The 20,436-nt window shown below is 40.9% G+C and overlaps 1 protein-coding gene across 1 annotated transcript; it reads left to right on the forward strand.

The window, feature by feature from the left end:
* Window positions 1-987: 987 nt before the first annotated feature.
* Window positions 988-6,544, forward strand: LOC145404275 (uncharacterized). The gene is made up of 3 exons (XM_080275796.1): window positions 988-2,424; window positions 2,488-2,657; window positions 6,409-6,544. Exons 1-3 carry the CDS (start codon window positions 988-990, stop codon window positions 6,542-6,544), a joined length of 1,743 nt encoding a protein of 580 aa, XP_080131922.1.
* The last annotated feature ends 13,892 nt before the right edge of the window (window positions 6,545-20,436 follow it).

Consider the following 20,436-nt stretch of genomic DNA (forward strand, 5'->3'; position numbering starts at 1 on the left):
GGTACTCCTTCTTCGTCCCAGGCCAATCTCCACACCTTCCATATTCATTCTGCTACTATCTCTCATCCTTGCTTCAGCAATCAGCATTTCACCGCACACTTCATGAATTACTGGAGCTTTCCCCATTTTGACTTTCTTCACTGCTTGTACTACTTCCATCCTACTGACCTCTTCCTCCCTTCTCACCTCCATCCTCCTCCCAGCCATTCTCTAGCCACTGACACTCGCATTATTTTCATTCTCTATGTTTAACAGTTCCTTAAAGTGTTCTCTCCATCTGCTCACTTTTTCTCCCTTCTCTACTATCAATCTGCCAGTTTTACCTTTCACTTCCCTACAATCTTCTCTATCACCTTGTCTAACTCACTTTACCTCCTTCCAGAACATCTTTTTACATTCCCTCCACTTTATACTCAAATTACTTCCAAATTTCTCGTTCACTGTTTTCTTACTCTCTCTTATGAATCTTTTCACCTCTCTCTTCCTCTCTACATATAATCTCTTCAGTCTCTCATCTTCCTCCATGCCTCTGCTTCCCATCCAATAAAAACGTACAGTAATTGTGTAATATACGTGGCGAGAATGAGAGTTTCTACCACAGAGGCACTCTTGAGTAAAATCTTCTCTCTCTCTCTCTCTCTCTCTCTCTCACACACACACACACACACACACACACACACACACACAAACTTCCTTGGTCTCATTATTTTTTTTTTTTTAGCTTTTCTGATTCGACCAATCTAATTTATGGAGAGATCAAAGTGGGTTTTTTATGATTTATTGTACCCATGTGGACAAAAATAAAGGTTTACATTACATTAAATAACTATGAAAGCCTAGCACAGAATTATGAAAAAGCTTGTACTCTATCATGTCAGAAGTCAGTGCGCACTATACTGTTATTTATTGTAACGAAATGTATCAGTATTTATGTCTGCAGCTGTGTGTGATCAGTTTTATTACCAGAACCTTGTTCAACAGATGGTGATGTGTGGGCGAGGCTTATATGTGGTGGTGGTGGTGCAATTGCTGGTGGAAGGCACCCTGACTGCCACCATCGATCCCATGGCCATCCTGAGGGCACAACTGGCGTTTCTCAAGAAACGCGACCAGCTACCAGGAGCACGAGAGGATGGAGAGGCTGAGGGTACAACACAATCACTCGTCAGTTTTGGTGGTTCAGTCTCTAAAGTTTTCAGTGACTCAGGTACTGTAACCACAGCAAGGACAAATGGGACTATAGTCAAACAAACAACATTGCACGTACCTGAAAGCTCGCATAATACTTCGAGCAACTCTCTGAGATCGCGTCCATCCCCAACATCCACTCCTTTCTATGCTACAACACAGAAAACAGCTGCGACTGCCGCAACAAAGAACAGTGTGCTGGGGAGTTTATTTGAGCTGGGGTTGAACGATGTTAATGGTGAGGATGGAGTGAATGATCCCATGAAGTCTCCTACCGACAACAAAGCAGCCATAGAGTCCATAAATGGCCTGATGAGAGAGCTGAGTAACATGTCCTTCCTGCCATTGGTGCCAAAAGAAGCAGCAGGGGAAGCAAATGAGGCAAATGGTAATAAATCTGCGTTACTGCAGTACCTGGACGTCCTGAGAAGCAATGCCTGGGGACAGTTCAAGAGTTTGACACTGAGTTACACGAACTGGCTGGAAGGAGAGTACCAGTTGCAGGAGTTGGCTGACACAGTCCCACTTGACCTCATTAAGAAAGTGTTGGATTTAGGCGACAGAGTCAACTTTCTGCATGTGGTAGGGAAGAAAGTGGATCCCGGTCTAGCAGAATTCTTGGCTAATCAACTTCAGCCGCTGTTCTCGCACTTCGAGCAATTAACGGCTGGAAGGTTGGTAGGAGGGCGACTGTCTTCTGTTATGGGGGATGTTGTGCGTGACGCAGCCTGGAAGACGATGCATCAGTTCGTCAGTCACGTCCTCAAGGTGGCGAACAAGTACGTCACAAGGCAAGATATTGAAAATTTTCAGAAAGACTTGGCCAAAACAAATCCGTTGGCAGCACAAGGCTTGGACGTCATCTTGAATGGGCCACCAAAGAGTACAGACTCAACCAAGGGTAGGTCCTACGCATCCAGGTCTGGCTATGGCTATGGTGGTTATCGTGATGTGGGCTATGGTGGCTACGGTTCATATGACGAGTCCTATGGAAGCTACGGTACAGTAGGCCATGGTGGGGGCTATGCTGCTGGGATGTTCTTAGACCCATACCTAATTCTGGCAGGGCTGGGTGCGGCAGTGTTGCTTGCTTACCTGGCCTACCGCGTCATTGTCACCACAGGAGGAGGAGGAGGTAGGTCCTTCAATGATCTCACTTTCATGGACCTCTCAGATGCGCCCACTGTTGTCCACTCAATCTACAGTCTGCTGGAGGATGCTCAAGACAAGTACGAGGCTTCTGATGACAAAGGCGAGGTATCTGAAAACAAGAACAAGGCTTTGGAAGAGAAGGATAAGACAAAGAGTTCAGAAGATTCACGTCAGACTGATGCAGACGACCTCATCACGGCCGCCAACTCCCTCTGGTGGCAACATGAGAGTGCTAAAGGCTGCGTGCGTTGCTCCCTCTTTGATTACGCCCTCAACTATGCCCTCTCTGGGATGCAGTCTGGCCACGACCTTGCAGTGTGAGTAACTTCAGGGTAATGGTAGCACTTGAAATACTAACTATGAGTGAGTGGGCCAAGTAAGCAAGCAATGTTTAGTCTCAGTTAATTTTGGAAATGAGTAGTCTGACCCAACCTGGCCTGACCCAACTGTCACTCTAAACAGAAGCTAATAACTTTACTCCAATGATGAGAGTTGAAATTCTTTCTACATGTGATATATTCATTCTATAAATTTTGCTATCAACTAAAATCTCACCCATAAAGGTGGAGGAACCCCTTGAAACCTCGAGTTTTCCAAGGGAGTGTTCGGCTACAATCGGTGAACGCCTCAATTACGAAAGCAAATTTTAGAAGTTTTTCCCTCGTAGCACTGTGTGTTTTGGTATCAACTCTAACAATTTAATAGAATATTGTATCAGAGGGAATTTGTTATAACATAGCGCTTGCTCGCTCGTCATGCGCTCACAAACTGCATTTTACTGGTAGCAATAATGATGATAATAATAATAATAGTAATACTAATACAAATACTACTACTACTACTACTACTACTACTAATAATAATAATAATAATAATAATAATAACAATAATAGTAATAATAATAATAGCCCAGTCATCATCATCATCATCATCATCGTCGTCGTCGTCGTAGTCATCATCATCATCATCATCATCATCATTATCATCATCTGGATACGAGCTAGCTGTGTAAGTAATCTTAGAATAGTGGAAACACTTGAAATTATCATCATTATCATCCTCACCGCCATCATCATCATCTCGCAAAAATCTCGCTGCGTGAGTAACTTAAAAATACAGTACAGTACCATCATCATCATTATCATCATCATCGTCACCATCACAATCATTGGAAATTAATAATAATAAAATAATAATATTAAAAATAATAATAATAATAATAATAATAGTAATAACAACAACAATAATAATAATAATAATAATAATAATAATAATAATAATAACAATAATATTGATAAAAATAATAAAAATAATAATAATAATAATAATAATAATAATAATTATTATTATTATTATTATTATTATTATTATTATTATTATTATTATTATTATTATTATTATTATTATTATTATTATTATCATTATTATTATTATTATTATTATTATAACAATAAGAATGATAACAATAATGATAACGATAATGATAATAATGTTACGAGTGTAATGCTGAATGGAAGTGAGACCTGGGCAGTAAAGGAAGAGGATATTCGCATGCTCAAACTTACAGAAATGACAATGATTAGGTGGATGTGCAGTGGGTCCTTGAATGCTAGGCGTGGGGGGAAGGGGCTAGGTTTACGATGAAAGAGTTAAGAGGAAAGTTGGGGCTAGAGGGTATTGGTGTTGTGATGAGGAAAGGTAGACTGAGATGGTTTGAGCATGTGGAGAGGATGTGGGATTGTCAACTGAGTCCAGAAACTGAGAAGTGTGAACGTTAAGTGTATAGTTGAGAGAGGCAGACCGAAAAAGACCTGGGACGAGGTCACTGAGTGTGACCTCAGGGATAAGGGACTGAATAGGGAGGCTGCCAGATATCAAGCAGCATGGAGAGCCGCCATTAGGTGACCAAGGCCGATGCATCTAAGCATGTTGGAGCCTTACAAACGAAACGAAATAAATCATCATCATCGTCATCACCATCATCATTATCATCACCACCACGTCTTGACTAACCGGACCCACCTAAGAGTACTACAACACCTTAATTCGGCACCATCATTACAGTCATCATACCAACTGTTTCCCATGTACCTTTTTCATTACGAGATCCTTCCTGGGCTTAGCAAACCCGTCCAGCCTTAACTAATAATAATAATGATGATGATGATAATAATAATAATAATAATAATAATAATAATAATAATAATAATAACAATCTCGACTCAAAAAGGGTCTTCCTTTCCCCAGATATTAAAATCAACCCCTACTTAACCCTTTACTGCGATGACATTACCTGCTTTAATTCATTGTAACTACAGCCAGTCGAACGTATTTTACTAAGAAATATTTTTTTGTAGTTACTAAAATAATGCTATTGGGAATACTGATTTATACTAACCTGCCCCATTTAATAATAATGTAAGAAAGAATGGAGACGGTGGTGGTGATGATTGTGGTGATGGTGGTTGGTATTATACTGATGATGATGTTCGGTTTGCGTTGGTGATGTAATGGTGACAGTTTGGAGTATAATGATTAATTAGGATTGTGTAGATGATGGTGATGAGTTAGGATTATAATGATGTTGATGGTAACGGTGATGTTGGTTATGGTTATGGTTATGTTGCTGATGGTGATGGCTATACTAATGTTGGTAATGCGATGATGAAAATGATATTGATGATGATAATGGTGGTGGTGGTGATTTTGAAGATGAACTGTAAATCCCACCTAAGCTCACTTTTTTCCACACATTTCTCCAGTGTATTATGTTCCATTCCCAGCTCTCCCAATTAATGACAGAATGGACAGCGCTGGTAGGGTTTTACACTTCTGAGGTAAAGAAGTGAATTTCCAATCTAGTTTGTTATTGGTGATGAGGGTCCGAATTAGTTGCTGGAGAGGGACGCCTTCGTGTGTTGGCACTGATGTAACGAGGGGCTCAATTACCTGGTTATAACAAATGCCTCTCATTTACTTCTCTATCCCCCGAAACAAGAATGGTAGACTGCTTAGAGGAATTTAGGACTGCAATCCACTGGGTTTACATTCAGATGAACCGGGGGTTGCAACTACTACAACTACTTTTACTACTACTACTACTACTACTACTACTACTACTACCACCACTACTACTACTACTACTGCTGCTAATGCTTCTACACTTAAGGCCCGGATTAACTAAAAAACTACGATCAGTTCCGATATCTTACGAAAGACGAGGAGAGTACAGAATCTTTCCATGCCTCTTGTTTTCATGCAAAGACAGATTTGATTTACGAGGAAAAAAAATATCTTCAGTTATTTGGCTTTGCAGGAGAGAAAATGAAAGATAACGCACAATCTTTCCGCGTCTAGTTCTACCTGAAGAATTAAATAGCAAAGCCAAATACGAGAGTCGGATGGATCGATTGCAGATATGTTTCTGAGAATCCCAGCTTAGTGTAGCAAGGTCTCATTCGGTTCTGATATGGTTTGGAAGCAGTATACGAATAAGAGAACTTATGGCCACAGCTAACCTTACCAGTTCTGGCATGGTTTGAAGGCAGTGTAAGGGAATTATTGACTGCTTCTAACCTTACCTAACCTTCCCTATTTCTGGCACGGTTTACAGAGTAAGGGAACTATCTGGTGTACCTAACCTTTCTAAACCTTACTTATTTCTGACATGGTTTGAAATCAGTATATTGTAAAGGAACTCTTGGGCGCAGCAACCCTTCCCTACTACCTGCTCATTCAAAGTACCGTAATTTAAAGACTCATTTATCTTGGGTTATTATTATATAAAACAGCCCGCTACACGGCAGAAACATCCGTCATTTTCACAAAGCCTTCTTACGAGAGCCAGAATAAAAAATGGGAGTGAGAATATGTCCTTTAAAGAATTCATTTGCTGCATCTTAAGCTTTTACATGTGTTATTACGTGCATCCATTCACTACATTTATGTATAGTATCTTTCACTTTAGTTCAGCTCTTAAATTATCACTTTAAGTTTATATCTGTTAAATTATTAAATGTTCAGTTATTACATCTATAAGCTAATGATAATGGTATATTCTTGTGGCAGCGCTGGCCTGGCTCAGCTACTGGGGTCAACGAGGTCAGGTCAACTTCTGGACGAGGTGACTAGCCGCGTGCAAGACGGTCGATCCGTGGCCTGTCAGATGGAGGGCAATTCCTGTGAACTCAGAGTTACCTATTGACTTCCCTTCAACTCACTGGACACCTGCAAGTGGTCGACAGCTTAGGAGGCTCCCTGCAATAGTACCTTTGCCTTACCAGTTTCATCTGCATATGACACGTTAGTCCGTATAGAATGATGATGTCTTTCCCACGCTTCTTGCCAGACAGTTATATTCACCTTTAGGGAGAGCTCTCACGAGCAAAGGATGACTGGAGATTGATTCTAAGGCTTTCGCTATGAGAGATCCTTTCTAAAGCTGAATAAAATCATCTAGTGGCAGAATGAAAAGAGTGAGCGTTTCAGAGAGCACAGCGACGCCGCGCTCTAACTTTGAGCTCCACCTTTAATCGATCTGAACCAAAATCGACCCATCTTCCCATCCCAACACGCAACGAATGCACAAATTTTGATCCAAATCGGATTGTCATTCATGAGATAACGCAGCGCCCTGACCAATGAATATGACCTTTGAATGATCTGCCCCCAAATCGAATAATTTTATCTGCGATCCACATCAATGAATATGCAGATTTTCATTCACATCTGATTGTGCATTGATGAGACATTGAGCATACATACATACATACATACATACATACAAACATTATACGGATAAATAAATATAAATATACTCATTCTAGCCAATGAATTTAAAAAGACGTTATCGAAATGAAGTAGTTAATAGTCTACTTTATATAAATGGCTTCCTGTACTCCACAATGTACTACGCTGAGTGGCAACTATGCAATCAACAAATATACGCCCGATGGCCAAGTTGGTATAAGCGCTCCAAGAGGATGTGGATGATAAAGGATTTATGTCTAAGAAGAGTGATTATCACTTTTTTTATTTTATGTGCACCGCTCAGGAGCCAATGACTACTCACATTAGTTTTAAACGTCTATGCTGAATAGCCTGGCCCTAGGCTTCAGGCTCCGAACGGAGCGACGAAAGATTGGAAGATCGGTTGACAAATAAATGAATGGAAGATGGTTGGATTAATGAATGAAAATATTACTTATGATATGAACTACTGTACTGATATACGAGAGGGTATTTTACGTGTTAAGTGCAGAGTAAACAGGCATGGAAACTGCATGACAGCCTCCAATGTTGTCCAGAAAATCACTTGTCCAGAGGCAATTGTAAATTATTTGCCTGAAATCTAGTGAAATGTAATTAACACTTTCACTGCAAGAACCATCATGATAATATCGCCTGGTAAATGAAGGAATAAGATAATGGTCATGTTGTAGTACTGAAGGTTTTGACTCTTTACTACGTGTCATTTCTATTAAGCTCAATAAAGTAACCTGGCAGTAGCAAGAAAATAATAAAGACGTTGATGTACTGGAGAGATTTATGGAAGGAAAAAAAAAACTCACCCCTCCAGTGCAAGACGTCACCTCTAAGCTAAATAAATTCGTTTGTTAATCATAAGAATTAATTATGAAGAGCTTTATCCTCTTGGTAGGGTCAGTACAGGCTATTCCTCATCCTTTCACTACGAAAGATCTCCTCTAGGCTGAATAAAAATGATCTGGTTGTAGCAAGACTATACTATAAAAGATGTTCTAGTACTGAAGACGTTGATACATTTGAGGATAAGGAGAGGCGGGGCATTACAATTATTTTAATACTGTCAGTCGTAATAATCCACTGTATACTATTTATCAATAAACTATCCTAACCGTCATATGTTCTTTTTATGTGTGTTAAGTGTATGCGTGGAAATTAAAAATACAGCTTCAGGTTAACCCTTTCTATGAGGCGGGTTTTCTTGAGCTAAATAAAACCAGTTTGAAGTGAGTTTTTGCGCATAAAGAGAGAGCGATCTTTTGTGGCTGTCTTCCAACTTGCACAGTGTTATGGTGCGATGATGGTCTTGTGAATTGTGGAATAAAAAATTTAACCGATTGTCTTAACGTCCTAAGGAAAAAAATCACTGGTTTTGCTATATTAGGCAAAAAGTCATTACCCTTTGAAAAGTGTAACAGTCGGGCTGTTCCAGTCCGGGTCACACACCGTAATTTTCTGCCTATACACGGACAGTAAAATTCGCTCGCTCCCTCTTAATAATCTAGAGATAGAAAAAGAATGTGGAGTGTTGGTAACAAGGATTCGAAGAGCCTTTGACTCCTTTATTATGGCAGATTTTCCTAAGTTGAAAAAATCCACTGGAAAAAATCAGAATAGAACAACAAGTTAATATGTCGTCTCGAGAGGGTTAAGAGAACATATCGAGAGAACAGCCATGATGGAAAGCCTCAGTGACTACTTTGAACGTTGTAAGATAAGGACATACACGTACCAGCAGGCTATATGGGCCATGCGGTGTATGGTACAGTTATGTAGGAGGACTGCTGGGCCTTGATAGCAGGCTGTGAAGCCTATGCCCAGAGTCGGACACACACACAAAAAAAAAATGACGTATTGCCTTACTCTTCCCGGTCTGTCCTCTGTATTATGTAACATATTACCTGTAGTCTGAACAGACAAGCATGGCCAACAGCTTCAGTGAGCCTGCTTCGATCAGGACAACCATGAAGACATAAGCATAAACGTTAGACACATTACCCTTTTTTTCCCTAAATCTACTTTAAATTGTACGTCTGCTGTTTTGGGATTTTTAATCTGAAGTGAGTAGCATAGTCAGTAGCTTCATTAAATTTGCCTCGGACACAAGATGAACATGCACCGAGATATTTTTACTTTCTTTCCACAGCTTGCAGTTTGTAGTATATTGTTTGCTGCATGTGACTAGCGTGGTTAATAGCTTCAATGAATCTGTTATGAACGCAAGAAGATGAACATGAACCTAGACATTTATCTTTGCTTTCCTCAGTCTACATTTCCGTTATATAAAGAAACGATTAAATGTACAGACAACAAAAACGTATGGCCACTTTCATTACACTTTACGTTTAGAAACGCAAGCAGATGGGTTTGAAATGTTGTACTGTGTGCTATTTCAGTTACACGGATTGTTTTCTGACATGTAAGCCATTAAAGTCGTATGAAATATCAACCAGAGTTTTAAGCTACTCAGCATCACCAGACTTCAGCGAAACACAGAGGAAATATAGCACAAGTTTCCCAAACCTTTAGGTAATAATGCTAATACTATTGACTACACAATTGCTGTAAGTGAAGAACTTTACAAGCATGTTCTTAAGATTAGCTTTATAAGTGGGAAGGCAAGCCTCCATTTCTTGAGTCATAGTTATAGACATCTGTAGGCTACCCTGTATCAGCCCTTCTGCGAACCGCTGCACTTACTCTAAAGGGTGCGAGTAATAGCCAGAATATTCCCTTCCTCTTGCTGGCTAAGTAAGTATTAGGAAAGGGAGTCTGTAGTAAAAGCAGTGAGGATAGAGAAACCCACACTGGCAGACGAAAAGATATATCCCAAACAGTTTCGGCGACTCCTGCTCCTCTTCACTGGAAATGCAGAACAAGGTTCTTGTTACGTATTTCCCTATTTCCACTGTAGTGGGCGACAGTAGTCGCCGAACCTTTTGAATGTATCTTTTTGTTTGCCAGTGTGGATTTTCTGTACTCATCGATGTTCACTGCATTTCTACTCCTCAGCCAGTAAGAGCGGTGCCTGTGAAAATCCTAGTGCTTTATTCGTTGTCTGAGTGTACAATGTACTGCTAGGTCACATGAATAAATTGCCTGGGTGAGGACCCATGCTAGAATATGAAAACTTCATGCTACCAGCACCCACTTTCTACGGGTGTGCTCGTCACGGCTAAACTACCTTACCTATCTGGGTATTGAGGCGACCATGGCATTCTCTGTTAAACTCGAAAGAAAAAAAAGTACAAATATTCTGAGAGAAATAAAGTTGAGTTTAAGATGAAGAAAAAAGTGGTGATTTTATTAGACAAGTATATCGCATAATATAAAAACTTCGAGATCCATCTGTTCTAAAAAAAATTCCGGGCTCACTTCCTTGTAAGAGTCCACACAAGGCGGCTAACCATGAATAAATGCTGGGGACAGAGATGGATGCTTTGTAGATGTGGATGTTCGTCACTCCTAAAAATCAGAGATGCCCGACATACGGTGGATCAGATTCTTATCCTTTGCTTTTGTTCAGATGTGCTCGGCAGCCGTCCATAGTTATCTAAAAAAACAATCTGCAGTGCTTGTTCGAGTACGTTTGCGTTAGAATTAAAGGCAAACACAATAGATGGTAGCAAGTTTTGACCGTTTACATAACTGAATTCCTTCGTTCTTGTCTTGCCTTCAGTCCTTCCACCAAGGACCAAAACAGCTTAAACCGACCTTGCCACTACCACTATTATCACTACCACTATCATAAATACCACCTCCATCACCACTACTACTTCACTTATCATTCATTAATACTATTATCACCACCGCTTTTATCACAAGCACTGTCATCACTACCACTTATCGCAATCTCTATCATCGCTATCAGTGTCATCACAATCACTGTCATTACTACCATTGTTATCACCACCACGATCACCACTGTCATTACTACTGACATCACTATCACCAGTATCACTATCACCACTACCACTCTCACCATGGCTGACACCCAACCTTTTCACTAAAGTTTGACTGAAATCAGAGCATTGCTTTTTGAGAAAAATTGGGCACTTGGCCCCTTTCTCACAGTCTCTGTCCTTTACATATACAGATTACTTATTTACACATAAAAACTAGAGGGGCAATCAGTGGAGCACATCTCTAAGACAAAGGCAAGGTAGTTTCCAAACCACTCTTCGTAATGGGTTAGGTTTTCTCATCACTGATTAGGGTTTCGCAAGAAGTGCTTTCCGGATCCAGAATCAGTAATACGATCCGGATCGGTCACAAAAGTTAACTGACTGTTCCTTGGGGCATGGGCTATATATCCACCAAATTTGGTCCAAATGTCACTTTCAGTTTTTGAGTAATTCTGCTAAGACAAACAAACTATCAAACAAACAAACAGGGGTGAAAACATATTATCCTTGTCGGAGACAATAATCAGAAAAATATAGGTTTCAAATTGAAGGCTATTATAAACAACTTGTGAAAAATTACCGTCATTCATACAGATTCATCTGTTGTAGGTGATTTTATAGCATTTTTTCGTAAATGTTTTACTCTGCACTAAACCGCACTTTACAAGGTTGGTCCTGACTACGTCGGGATTAAAGTCGATATGAACTGCATACAAGAGAATGTTAAGGTGTAATACTAAAATAAATAGCGAAGGACGTAGGTGATACGTAGTCTCGCTTGCCACCAAGAATATGGTCAACAGAAAGGAAGAATGTGTTGGGTAATTTCATATGCCAAGTTCGATGCACATATTCTGTGTGAAAAGGATAAAGGGTGAAAATGCTTTTGTTTAGGTTGTAGAATATCAGTTTCTTTAAACGATATTAAAGAAAACGTAAAGTATGTCGTAGTGTGAAATGTACAAACCCTTCGTACAAACTTTTTATAGGTAGTGCACGAACCTCTTCCGATCACTTCACCACTTTGATAAATCATAATTCAGCGATTATGAAACAAATACTGACGCATACTTAAATATATACAGTAGGTAATATTCAGGTAGATCTCTCCAGCCTTTTAAAATGAGCAATACTGACCCCCTCCCCCTCACACATACACACACTTATGAAATCAAGGTAGCGACTTAACTACATAAACGCACTTCAGCAGGTGAATAAGTACAGAAATCAGTGTCATCTTTTTGATAAAGGAAGATTGAAAGACTTTAGAAGTGCAAGATGTTAAAGCAATTGGACGATAATTAGAGGGTTGGGAACGGTCACCCTTATTCAGGATAGTTTGACTGAAAGGAACCTTACAGGAAGAAAGAAACCTACAAGTTGACAGGCAAAGGCGAAAGAATTTACCTTACAAGAATGTTAGCAAAGAAGCACTTTTTTTTTTTTTTTTTTTTTTTAAGAACAAATGAAGGTACCCCATCAAGTTGTACACCTTGTGAGCATTGAGGCTAGTTAAGGCAGAAATACATTCTCTGAAATATTTTTCATTAAAGTCATGAGGAAGAGCAAGGGAGAAGATGGAGAGACAACACCGGAATTTTTCGAAATAGAATTGTAAGAGAAAGTCTGGACAAAGAATTCTTCCATATAAGAAGAAACAGAAACATAAGCATCACAAGGGAAAAGAATGGAGAAGAAGAATGAGGAAATATTAACAGAAAGGCTTTGGCATGACGTCAGAAGGAGCAGGAAGAGTGTGGATTAGGAAGTTCAGAGGATTTGAAGTGAACGAAACTGTTTTTTGCAAAAACCGAGAACAGACTAAGCACGATTAGAGACAAAATATATACTGAACGAGACGTCGGGGGTTAGCAACACTAACCCTTTTATAAGCTACCATCTTGTTTTGGTCGGGATTAGAACAAACGCAATTAAACCAAGGCTCCTTTGCGTGAGTCAGAGGATAAGAGGATGGATTGTATGTCTTACGCCCAAAAGCCTAGCCTCCATAAAGTGGAGAGCACAGTTATATGGTTCTCGGCCATGGAAACAATAATAATTTTGGAAAAATCAAAGAAGTACAGCCTGAGGGCTTCCCGATCAGCAGCACCAAAATGTCAGAGACGCCGCTTCTTAGGAGGGTTCACAGGATTTACTGAAGCAATAGGAAAAGTTGCTGACATTTGAATGTGATCGGAGCAGCCCAACGGAGATGAATAAAAAATCGGCAGACTAAGAAGAAGGATTAATCGTAAGAAAAAAAAAAAGTTGGAACTCTCCTCAAGGCGGTTAGGGACGCGGGTAGGGTGCTGAACAAGCTGCTGTAGGACATAAAGGATAGAAAAGACGTGAATTTGTTTACTTGTGAATCAGCGAATGGAAAAGAGTGCCAAAGGTGTTGATGAACATTGAAATAACCTAATATGAGATATCTGAGATATCAGAAAGGAGAGAATTGGAAAAAATGTGTTCCATTTAGACGCAAGACAGTCGAAGAATTTTGCGTAGTCATTTGAATCAGGAGGTAAGCGATAGCATCCATGTATTTGATAAGAGACTGGCATGAGAACGTAGCTAGAAAATTCTGAAGAGTCAGGTTAAGGAACGTGTGAGCAAGTTAAGTTGTCGCTCACGTATGCACAACAGCCGCCTTTGGTTTTGAAATGAGAATAGGGAAAGTAGAAGGACAAAGAACAAGGACTGCATCAGATAACGTGTCTCAGTGAGAAAAAAAAAAGTGAATTTTCGAGGAGGAGAGGTGAGGGTCCACGGAGAGGAAATTAGAGGAAAGGCCGAGGATGTTACTGAAGTGGATAGAATGAATATCAGACAAAAATCCAAGACATCTCATTTGGTTGTCGCCGGGAGATTAACGGATGGTGGGTCATCTAAGGTCTCCTCCGTCAGTCTGGGTACTACGAGGCAGGGAAGTCATACCTATTTTTCCAAACTTTGAGACATATAAGTATGTTGTGTAATGTGCATAAAGTTTGTAGACACAGAAAAATGTCTGGGAGAGTATGCCGGGTTTCGCTGAGCGTTACTGAAACACTGAAAAATTTTGCATGTGGATATGGTCAAGAGCCAGTCCTAAAGGCTAAACGCGAGCTCCAGCATACCCTATCATCAGCTCTCCATCCACCTTGGGAGTATGAGCCTTATCGACCTGTTACAGTTTACTCTTTAACTGCTTCTCTTCCCTTCTCTAGGTTATGAGTGGGATAATGTAAGATGATGGTTTATTAAGGAGGATTTATTGGGTGAAAATTTATACAAAGAGCTAGAGAGCGTGATTTCCCTCTGCTGTGCCTCTGAGTGAACTACTGTCTCCCTGCTGTCAAGTCTAGCTAAGCATTCCCTACGATGTGGCAAGCTACACCTGGGATGTAGTGTCAGAATAACCTAATGACGTTGATCTTTGCAACTAGCCCTCTACATACTGTGTGCAATGGGTACAGTAGGAGGCATAGCATTAGTAGCCATGTTTTAGGTAGTGTAATAGTCTTCGTTGTACATTTTCCTTAGAGAAATATTGTGTTCACAGCATCTTGACATTCTCTCATCAAACAAACAGGATCTTTATTGTGCTCAGGAAAGGCTTTTTCTACTGAGTAAATTAAAACAAGTTTCTTATACCGTGTTTGTATTATCTATTTTATTACAACTCTTCTTGTTACCTCCAGAAGGCGTTATTCAGCATGGGGAAGGCATTTTTTACTGGAGGGGTTAAATGCCGTACAATATGTGCATCAAATAAACAGGACACTCAGAGGTCATGAGGTCATTTTGGAGTCACAGGAGCTGTCCCTCCCTCTACCGGTGACGTTAAGTTTGGTAAGTTAGGTTAGTTTAGGTTAGGTTTGTTAGGTGTTGTCCTTGAAGTCTGCAAGTGACTTTATAAGTGAATCGAAAAGAGGTTGTTTTCCCTCCGTCAGCCCAGTGACCTCACGAAATGTTCGTCGAACTGGGCCGTAAGAAGCCATGAAGTGAGAGCTAAGGTCATTCAAGGTCGCAGGTGTTGTCCCTTCGTCGACACATGACTTCACGACCCTCCAGCATACGGTGTGTGACTTCGTCCACCAGCTGACCTGATTTCGCTGACCCAAGATGATTAGCCAGACCAATGCTGAAGAAAATGTTAAAAAATAAATAATGATAAATAAATAAAGAAGTAAAGTACAAAAAAGCGTGAAATGGGTTAAGGTGAAGAAATCATCACCATCACATCATCATCATCGTTCTCCTTACGTCTTTTTTCTGTTCGAAGATAGGGTGAGGTAGATAAAACACACACACACACACACACACACACACTTCGGATAATATACGGGGAGAACTACCTCTGTTAAGAAAGCCAATGAAATGGTATGGGTAAAAAAAAAAAAAAAAAAAAAATATGGTAATGGTTGAAGTTTATGGTAAAAAATAGTTTGGGTAATAGTAAAGTTGCAAAAATGGTAACACCAAAAAACGGGAAGGACGAAAAAAAGCTTAGGTACAGTAATATAGGATAAAACAGTAAGGTAAGAAATGGTAAGGGTATAAAAACGGCAAAGAAAATAATGAGTAAGGGGTAAAACAGTAAGGATGGGGATAATGGTAGAAAAAGATAAGGATAAAAACCTGTAAGAATATGAATTTAAAGAATGTGATGAAAAAAATAAGGGAAAAATGTAAGAGTAAAAAAAGGATCTCGTGGTGTTGGGGTTAAACACAATCTCTGTTCACCCTGTCACATAATCCTTATACAACGAGAGAAATCTTTAATTCTGGCTATCATGAGACTAACTCAGCTAAAGCCGGGTCCACATTAAATGCCAGTTGATGCAAGCATCTGGGAGCAGGAGTTTTGCATCACTGTAACCCATATTAGTGGCCCCGTTGGGCACAGGATGATGCAGACAATAACGCGAGCTGATACGAGTTTAAGTAGGGAGATTTGACAGTTAGCTTCTCGTTTGAGCAGCCTCGGACAGTGGTATAAAATGGTAATTGGGTAGCTCGTCACAGATGTTTCAATCATACTCTCTATTTGGGATGCATTCCATGCCAAGCACAGTAAGAGAATGCTTTGTACTGCAGAGGAAGAGGATAGGCATCTCTGATTATGAATCAGACTATAATGACGTATTTTGATTTGGAGAGCAACCGGTCGAAGGTCATGATCACAGGAAAAATTAACATGTATGTCACTTAGACCACATGATGGGCACGGGTGTTACACTCATGTGTGTTTCTTATATCATGATTTGTTGTAATGTACAGACTGCTCTTTCCTGCACTGAACTATCTATATCTGGTGACAGCTTATGGTCATGGTTGAACGTTTTTCTTTTCTAACAATAAATTGCATTGTGATAGCACCATGGCTACTGTGAGGTAATGCAGGTGGCCATCATACGTACTCACTTCCACTGGGGACTGCAAGTGTGCCGACTTACCCACGACCCTGCTCCCCCGCACTCGCTTGCATTTTGGTGTTGGTGTGTGTCATACTCTGTGAGTTATCTCCTCAATTAGAATGATTTTTTTTTTTTATTACCTTCATGTCAGGTACCATCATATTATCTAACTGAATGATTGCATTAAAGCCTGGTAATAGTGGGGTTAATTACGGTAGTGTCTTACCACTCCAAATTGAAAAGTACTATTTTAGTTGAATAAATTCGTCTGGAAATAGTCAGAATAAAATGAAACAGACGTCATTCTTCTTGAAGGATTGGCTTCATGGATTAGGTGTTTTATTTCTTATTAGTTTTTGTCACTCCCACATGATTAACTTGAGAAAGGTCCCTCTCACTGAAAGGGTAACTCTATAGTATATCCAACACAACCTGTGAAACAACTTTCTGTTTAACTGGATGAAATCGTCTGGAGATGGGAAGGATTTATTTAAAAAGTTGTCACCATATAAACTGCAACAACCGATGGATTACTTACAGTGCGAAGTTTTTAATGTGATCTTGGTCGGTGACTGTGTGGTTTGCAGCGAAGTCGACGAGAGAGCACCTTACGCAGCCCGAATCGCTTGTGTATTCCTGCCACACGGAGTTAAGCCCGTTCACGACATCCCGCAGTTCATTCATGGGTTCTAATGAGCCAAACATGGTGTCTGCTAATTCCAGGCTGGAGTATATGTAATGGGTGAGCTCGGTGAGATCAGAGAACGCCAGGTCGTCGTCTATTGAACGTTTTCCCGGGGAGACTGATTTGGAGAGGATAATCTTGTAGCCGAGCAGGCCAAGCAATGCCGCTGCCCCTAACCCAGCCAACACAAGATATGGGTCCAGGTATATCCCATAATCGTGGCCGTAACCCGAGGTGCCGTAGCCGTCATGTGACCCGTATCCACCATACCCAACACCGCTGCTGCTCCCGTATCCACCATACCCACCACTGTGACCCCCATTACCATAATCCTTTCTTTGATTCCATCCACCAAACAGTCCATCACTGTAGCCTCCAGTATATCCCTGCCGAGTAAAGAATGATCGACCTCCCTCTGGTCTTGGGAAAGGATAATCACCCATTAACAAATCCCACCCAAGGGCCACTAGAGGAGTTCTCTTCTGCAACTCAACTCTGTATCTTTCCAGGTCGTCCTTCGTTACGGAATCTCTCACAACCCAAAGGACATGCTTTATGAACTGGCGCATCGTCCTCCACGCCGTGTCTCTCAACAAACTACCCATATCAAAAGGCAAATAACTTTCACCCTTGGTCATTCCTGGAATATTGGCGATAATGGAGTACAATTTGTCTTTCAAGTAATTTCTTAATCCAGGATTAATATCTTTCTCTAGTTCGTGAAATATATGCACTTTATCGCTCATTTCCAAAACTGTTTTAATGAGGTCCAAAGGCAGCCTCCCGGTTATTTCTCTGTGCTCATATTCTTGTTCCAGAAACTGTAAATAATTGAGGGCTGTAAGCTTGAACTGACCCCAGGCATCTCGCCGAACACTGTCCAGGTACTGAAGCAACTGGAGTCTATCAGTTTCATCATTTCCAATAAGATCGGATAAGTTGGTCAGATTATCAAGATGTAACAGCATCTTAGGATCCATGAAATCAGCCAGAGTACCAACTGAAGTGGACTCCGATTCACTGACTGATTCTACTGGAACAGTATCTGACAAGTCTTTTTGAGAGACAGAAGTAACTTTATTAGGTGTCATCAACAGGTCGCTAGCAGTGGGATTGTTTGCTTTTGTGTTGTATTGTTTGTCGATGTTATCAATTCCGAGCATCAACAGGCTGGTCAAAACAGAATCTTGAATTGGTTCCTCGTGCTGCCTCCTCTGCCCACCCCTGGAGTCAAGGTCTGTCATGTCAAGGAGTGTGTCGTCGTTGCTATCTGACCTCTGCTCGCCGTCGTAGTGGCTGAGTGGCGAAGTCAGACAAGGGCGAGCCAGAAGCATCATCAGCATCACGCCCACATGGCACGGCCACGGAACCACCTGGAGGAATAAAATGAAGAAATAGCTTTTATTGCACTTAACACGAAACCATTATAATAGACAGAGATTATGTATTTCTCTATACCCTGGCAATGTGAGGCCTTTTTGTGATCGACAAATGAGGCTGGTTTATGTTACATGCTTTTTCAGGACCTAAGTCAATCCTTTGTTTGGTTATCTGTTTGGTTATAGTTGGTGTTTGACGACCTACCTCCAAGCCAAGGAACCAAACCAGGACTGACTGATTCGACCTCTACTAAGCAACGCGAGGACTAAATTCTGGTAGGTTGGTACACTTCCAGTTCATGCGTAGGGAGCCGGAGAGAAGCTGTGAGGTCACAGGGCGACGAGGAAGAAAACGATGTTAGAGCCACGTCTATTTAATTTAAACCTTGGCCTGAGACTGTGCACAGATTTGCTATATATGTAAAAAAAAAAAAATCAATGAATGGGTAACCTTTATTGAATAAAATACCGCTGGAAAAGGTATTCCGTGATCTCGCATGCTGCTATTTTTATAGTGTGAATGGAAGCAAGAGGGATTATAGTAAGTGGTGACCAGGGTTATACACTCTACCTTTCCTAGAAGAGGGCTAAGTGGGATGGGCTTTGGCCCCCACAGCATCCGCTGTATGACATCAAGCTCCCTGTTTAACTAGAGTCTGTTTTCGGTTTGAGGTGTTCTGTCTTATTATCTGGACATTGTCACAACCCCTATGTCACCACGGTCACTAAAAGTGTTGTTAGAACTCTTCCCCCGCAGATCTGGCTGAGCAGATCCGTCAAGCACAGACAAGTAGCTGTCTTCCTCTGGCAGACAGAGCATTTCCAGGGTCAGAACAAGGACCTCCCACATGACGAGGGGATATGGAGGCACCGCCCCAAGAATATGAGCCATGTGTAGGAGATATGTGTGAGTAGCATTTTTAGCCTGAAGTTTGACCAGCCTGTCGAGGCCAGCTACCAGGCCTTGGCTCCAGGCCACTCTAATGATAGTACCTCCCGAGACAATGGTAATCATCCATATGCTAGCTCTTGGTTTGCTGATGCGTGCTACACCTTGACCAAAAGTGACCTGGTACTAAGCAGGGCAGGGGCGTCATCTTCCCTGGGCCGGATACATGCTCTAGCCTCATACCCCATCGCTATAAGGGTAAAGAGCACTTCTTCACGTCCAGTGTTATGACTATTGAAGAAACTAGAGATAATATTTTAGAAATGACCGTCCCCTTGTATGGCATCACATTTCCTTCAAACATTCAACAACACATTTTTTTCTCGCTTAGAATTTCATCTAAACATGGGTGCAATAATATGCCTCTTCTCAGCCATACATGTGCATTCTAGTCTCAAATAATCCCACGCACCTTTACTTTCCACTGCATATACAGACTCGCTTATCCTTTCGTGTTGATGAAGTAGTATCCAAAGAATCATAATTATTTCGTCTCTGTTTCAATAAGCCCCATCTTTAAACTCGCACACTTCTATAAAAGTCATTCATATTTAACCTTCATTGTCAACAGAAGCATTCCATTCACTATAGTCATCAGTATTGTTCCCTTTACAATCTTCCATACAGTCACCCTTACAGACACCCCAACACCCATCCTACAGCACCCCTTTAGTTTCCCATACAGTCATTCCTACACTCATCCCTGGACTCACTGCTATGGTCGCCACTACAGTTTTCCTTACAGTGACTCCCATAACTTTCCCGCAGCCAACCCTCGTCTCCCACCCTTATAATCACCCATAGTGTCCCCTACTGGACAGTCACTCTATAGTCACTCTTACACTCACGTTTACACTCATCCCTAAAATATACCAAAATATAACCCTTACTGTTTCATTTATCTTCTCTACAGTTATCTACAGACATCCCTACAGTCACACTTACAGTCACTCTAATACTCTCCCTGACAGTCACCCCTACAGTCATCCCATCATTCCTACAGGTGCCTTTA

This window comes from Coenobita brevimanus, chromosome 63 (genome assembly GCF_032717465.1).
Source record: "Coenobita brevimanus isolate Jiangsu-jjx chromosome 63, ASM3271746v2, whole genome shotgun sequence".
Classification (NCBI taxonomy): domain Eukaryota; kingdom Metazoa; phylum Arthropoda; class Malacostraca; order Decapoda; family Coenobitidae; genus Coenobita; species Coenobita brevimanus.